A 5,898-nucleotide genomic window follows, 5' to 3' on the forward strand; every position below is an offset into this window, starting at 1 on the left:
CAATTTAAATCATATATATATGTCAAATTTGATGGCGGTATATGGATGCTCAATTTTTCCACAAAGAAACGTTTTCCTTTTTTCAAGGTTTTCTTTACTTTGTCTTTATTGTTGGAGTATTTTAAAAATCTTTTTATAGTGTTTTCGACTATTCTTTTTAATAATCTCTTCGATTCTTATCACTTATAAAAACTCAGATTTGTCAGAACAAAAATGATAAATGTAGCAAGATTTTGTTAAATCGATCAACTGAATTTTTTATTTTTTTATGTTTTTTTTTTCTTTTGTTTTGGGTTGGATCAGTGGCGGCGCCACATTAGACTGCAGCCCCCCTAGATTTTTGAAAATTTATATATTTGTCCTATTTTGAATTTAATTTACTAAGAAAGTCCCCATTGAAATTTAAAAATAAACAATATATTAAGTATTTATTTTTACACTTCCAACGCACAAAGAAACATTGTATTTTAAAATTTCTCTGGCCCTAACTCTCCTCACACACAAAAAAGAAAAAAGAAATTATTTCACCTCATTGAGCTTATTCAAATGATTTTTTTTTTTAATGAGTCTTGTAGCGCTTAAAATTCAACTTAATATTTACATTAAAGAAGTGAGTTCAGATAACAAATTTTCAAAAATTGAAAGGAATTGATAAGCCCTCAAGAAAAATAGTTGATGCTAAAAATGATAAATTACGTTTATTAATTTATTTATTGTTTTTACTAGTTCTCATCACTATAGTCAAAAAAGTATTTTTGGCTATGAATTTTGCAAAAAATCATCTATGAAATCAGATAAGAGATCCATAATTGAGTGATATTATTGTTGTATATACAAAAAAAGATTTATTTTGTATTCTTGATGATAAGATTATTCTTTAATTTTTTTAACATATGAAAACAAGTTGAGGTTAGTTATAAATGTATTGAATTAAATATATTAATGATTTTTTATTTTGGCATTTGTTACTTGTTGACTATTTTTAAATTATATTATTATTTAAATTTAACCTCCCCTTGATTAACTTCTTGGCACCGCCCCTGGGTTGGGTGATGGGTTTTTGACCAATCCGGGCGATAGACTCACTTCGCAAGTTGGCATCGCCCAGTTTGAGAACAAAGAAATTTGGTGGGGGATGGTCCATTGCCTCAATACTGAATTTTTAATTTTGGTCGTTGATCAATTCTCAATTTTTGGATTGATTTTAAGTGAAAAATGTTAACTTCAGTTGTTTCGGTAGATAGGGCGTCAGTACATGTATCGCCATTGTTGTCAAAATAGTGACCTCTTACCTTAGCCTCTTAAAAAAATTATATAAATTAACTAAATAATTCACAACAAATTATATATAAGTATTCTCACTCTATTCGTTGTATTCTGTAATTTTTTGTGCAAATAGCATTTTCCATTTTCTAAAATGGTACTCATATGGTGTAGTATATTACTCTTTGTATTGTTTTCCAAAAATGAAATAAAAAAGAAAAAGGCATATGAAGATTTATTTGATCGAAAACAAGATTAAAATATACAATTAAAATTGGCAAACAACTAAAACTGAATTAAGGCATGTTTGAACGGGATGCGGATGAAGAAGCTGCAGAAGATGAAGTAAAGTTACTATAGCTTGAAGAATTTTTGTTTGGACCTTTGTCGGGATCAGCACCATTAACAGCCCGCATATTCGCCGGAGGAGAGAAATACGTTGGCACCGGCATCTTAGGCGGCAAAGCGGGCAACGGAGCTTCAGAGTTGAGCACATGAATCACCTGCCTTATCGAAGGCCTGAGGTTTTCATCCGGGTGAGCACACCACAAGCCAACAATCATCAAACACTCCATCTGCTGCTCATCAAAATCTCTGCATAATCTTGGATCCACTGCTTCGAGCAGCTTTCCATTCCCATAGAGATCCCAAACCCACTGCACCAAATAGACCTGGACTTCTTCTTTGGCCGTTAAGCTGATGGGTTTTCTTCCACAAGCGATTTCTAAAGCCACAATCCCAAAGCTGTAGACATCCGATTCTTTGCTAGCCCTGCCTGTTGTGGCACATTCAGGCGCCATGTAGCCCATTGTTCCTGCCAGGACTGTTGTCTGAGACCCTTTGGCATGTTCTACAAGCCTAGCCAGTCCGAAATCTCCAATCTTGGCATTGAAATTTAAATCCAACATTATGTTGCTTGATTTTATATCTCTATGCACAACACATTGTTCCCATCCTTCTTGCAAGTAAAGCAATCCTGAAGCCAAGTCTTGAGCAATTTTGAACCTAAACTCCCAAGTCAACAAGTTATTTTCCTTGAAAAGATGGGAATCCAAGCTGCCATTAGGCATGTATTCATAAACAAGCAAGAGCTCCTTTTTCTCATGACACCAACCCAATAGTTGCACCAAATTCCTGTGCCTTAATCTGCTGATAATTGTCACTTCAGAAGCATATTCCTTTATCCCCTGTTTTGACCCTTTTGACACTCTTTTAACTGCAATATAGGAGCTGGTCTCCCTAAAAAACCCTTTATAAACCCCACCAAAGCCTCCCTGTCCTAATTTCTGATCGTCATTGAAGTCATTTGTTGCTTGAGCCAATTCCTTATACGTAAACCTCTTCGGCCCTGCTCCTTTTTCAAATTCATCATCGATGTACTCATTGAACCCTTGATTATCTTCTCCATCATCCACATTTCTCTTCCTCCTGATGCCAACGACCCAAATGATCAAAACCACCCCACCAGCCAAAACACCTCCGCCAACACTCAGCCCCACAGCCAGTGGTGTTCTGTTTTCCGTTCTTCCTTTTCGAATTGGGCCTGGTGGCACGAGTGAATTAGTAATATTGTCATCAGTCTCCGAGCTTGAACTGAACTCCCAGGAGTAAATCCTGTGAATTGCAGATGCATTTCCAGTGGCTGCCGAGAAGCCAAAAGTAACCCACTCGGGTAAATGTAGCTTCAAGTTGACTTGATACTCAAGAAACTGCCTCACTGTGGCATTATTTCTAATACCAGTGAAAGCAACACTCAATTTCTTTGTGCTGGAATTATAACTAATCCATGCATCATTCATTTTCCCATTTCTGATATCAGCCCACCATGTCAAATTCGTCTCAGATCTCATAGAATTGATATCAATACCCACATGGTTACCTGGTGGATCCCAGCCGCCGTTCCTATAGATATCAAATTCAACAGCAACAAATGGATTGGAAGATGAATTTAAATACTCCCCGTCATTGGTTAGGCCTAAAGAACCTCCTTTAGTGGCATTCGGAATCCTTGAACCTTGCGGCGCAAGAAAGAAGGCAAGCCCATCTCCATATGCGGTTCTGTTTTGAGAATCAATTACAAATGAGAAGTGAGTTGTAAAGTCTGTGAGATTTCCAGTGGCATTATTCCAGAGACGCAACGGCTTGTTATATGTTGCCCGGCCAATCATACCACGTCTTGAAGCTAGCTGAATCACTTGGTTTTCGGGGAAAGCTCTCTCATAGTTGATGCTGCCATCATTGGAGAAACCGGAAAAATTGAAAGATAAAGCATTTGCTAATTGGATTATTGGGGATAACAAGATGATGATCATAAAGAAATTAGCCATTTTTGGTATAGAGCCTGCCTACAAAAAATTTTAAGGTTACTTATAAAAATTCAGTCAAGTACAAAGTCTTCATAAGGTTCGGTGGAAATGTGGTCAAATTTGTCCACGCGGCAATTCAGAAAACTCGGAAATTGCCTGGAAGTGCCAGTATGCAAATTCTGTTTGGCAATAAAAATTATATAAATAAATAGAAATAAATGGAGTTACAGTGAAATAAAAGCATTACATTATTTGTGTGTATAATTTTAATTGCAAGTTTCATTAACCTTTCTTTTTCATAAGTGACTACTTGGTTGCTTCTCTTCGGTCTTTGGCCCTCGATGCAAATAAAATTTGTCATCACATTATTTGTGTATAATTTTTAATTGCAAGTTTCATTAATTTTTTTTCATAAGTAACTACTTGGTTGCTTCTCTTCGGCCTTTGGCCCTCGATGCAAATAAAATTTGTAAGAAATAATAAAGTCAATTTTTAAGTCGTTGTCAAGTCCAAAACGTAAACTTGATGATCCTTTTCAAATTTTCCTTACCAAAATAAATTCTAGAGGCACTAATTTATATTAGATTAATCTTAAAGTGACTTAAGTGCAGAAGCCATCCTCTTTTCTTTACTACGCTTTCGGTTTTTCAATCCTTGGTGATGTTTACTACGCTTTATGCTTCCACCCATTAAAGGAGGATTGATTAGTTAAGAAACGAGCCTATTATACTAATGGTATTTCTCATGGTTCACTTATATCTGACGGAACTACCATTGGTGATTAAAAAAGTCCTTAAATTGCATCCATTAACTAAGTCCTAACTTTGTGAACTTAATTGAAATGTCCCATAAGTCGAAGAATTCAAACCACTATCGTCTGAACTTAATTGAAATGTCGCGTGAGTTGAGTGACTGTAATCCAATAATCACCTAGCTCATCAAAGTTTCCACAGTCTAGGATCAGCTGCTGTGACCAGCTTCCCAATTCCATAGACCTCTCAAATCCACTGCATCAAATAGACCCGTCCCTCTTTTTTGGCCATTGGGTTGATGGGTTTTCTCCCACAAGCGATTTTTAAAGCCACAGTGGCATAACTGTAGACACCAGATTCTTTTGCTAGCCTTGCCTGTTGCTCAGGTGCCATGTATTCCATTGTCAAAATGTTGTAGCACTACCGAATTGTTTGTTGAACTAGTGAAAGCAATACTCATCTTTTTGTGTACTAGAATTATAACTAATCCATGCCTTGTTTCTTCTCCCACCTCTAATATTATATATTGGTGTACAAGTAGAAAGTTCTAAATTAAAAATTGACAATAACGATTTCTCATTTCAGAATTATTTACTACGGTTGGCAAATATTGTGTTTTGATTAGTTAATTTGTAATGTGGTTCTCCTTCTTGATAGATCTCAAGCAAGAATATAGGGTTAATAATTTTAGCAGATTATGCTTGGACTTAGAGGTTGTTTGTTAAATGTCTGAAATTTGAAATTTTATTAATTTCAGATATTTTCTAAAATATGCTTGTTTGTTTTTTTGGAACTTATATCTGATTTTTAGATATTTACATATGAATAAAAAAAGTAAATTTTTGTTACTTTTATCTGAATGTAAAAAGGTCTGAATAGTAAGTAAATATTATATTCCAAAAATATCTCTGTAAAATAACTTATTTTCTAAACTATAAAATCTAATCCTCTTTATTTGTTTTAATTTATAAGGACATAAATGTTAAATAACCAAGTTTAAGATATTTTTATTATAAAAACAAACAAGATGCCACTTATATTTAGATATTTAAGAAAGAAAAACAAACATGTCATTCAGATTTTCATAATCAGACCCATTTAGACTTAAGAAAAATTTAAATTCATTTAGATTTTAGACAAAAAAAACAAACGCTACCTTAATCTCTCCCAACTTAATTGGGCTAGGATATAGGCTTCATGAATTTTGAGGAGTTTGGGGTTTCCATTAACCAATATTACAAGACATTTACTCATGGGATAAAATTTCATAATGGTGTTCTAACGAAGGGTTTCAATTGTGATCTGGGTCTTGTTTTACTACGAATCTTGTAAATTATAATCCACAAATAATTTTTCCAAATAGTGGCTTGGGTTAGCACATACCTTTATAGTATATAGACACCTACTAATTGCCGTCTAAAGAAATTGCAAAGTGTTTATGAAATAAAAAAATTTATTGATTTTGATTTTGATTACAAGTTGAGTGCTTGCTTGTTCGCCTTCGCCTCTTCTACTCTTGAAACTCTTTATATACAACTCAAAAACTTTCGACCATTATTGACATTGATTACAAAAGA

General features: G+C 34.4%; 1 protein-coding gene across 1 annotated transcript; it reads right to left on the reverse strand.

Annotated features, from left to right (window-relative positions):
* Positions 1-1,432: 1,432 nt before the first annotated feature.
* Positions 1,433-3,638, reverse strand: LOC102626532 (L-type lectin-domain containing receptor kinase IX.1-like). Its single transcript, XM_006487618.4, has one exon. It carries the CDS (start codon positions 3,588-3,590, stop codon positions 1,560-1,562), a length of 2,031 nt encoding a protein of 676 aa, XP_006487681.2. The 5' UTR covers positions 3,591-3,638; the 3' UTR covers positions 1,433-1,559.
* Between the last annotated feature and the right edge of the window lie 2,260 nt (positions 3,639-5,898).

Source organism: Citrus sinensis, chromosome 8 (genome assembly GCF_022201045.2).
Source record: "Citrus sinensis cultivar Valencia sweet orange chromosome 8, DVS_A1.0, whole genome shotgun sequence".
NCBI classification, from domain to species: Eukaryota; Viridiplantae; Streptophyta; class Magnoliopsida; order Sapindales; family Rutaceae; genus Citrus; species Citrus sinensis.

What these genes read in the sequence shown, in the direction of transcription:
- LOC102626532 (XM_006487618.4), bottom strand. Translation starts at nt 3,590, where the DNA reads ATGGCTAATTTCTTTATGATCATCATCTTGTTATCCCCAATAATCCAA.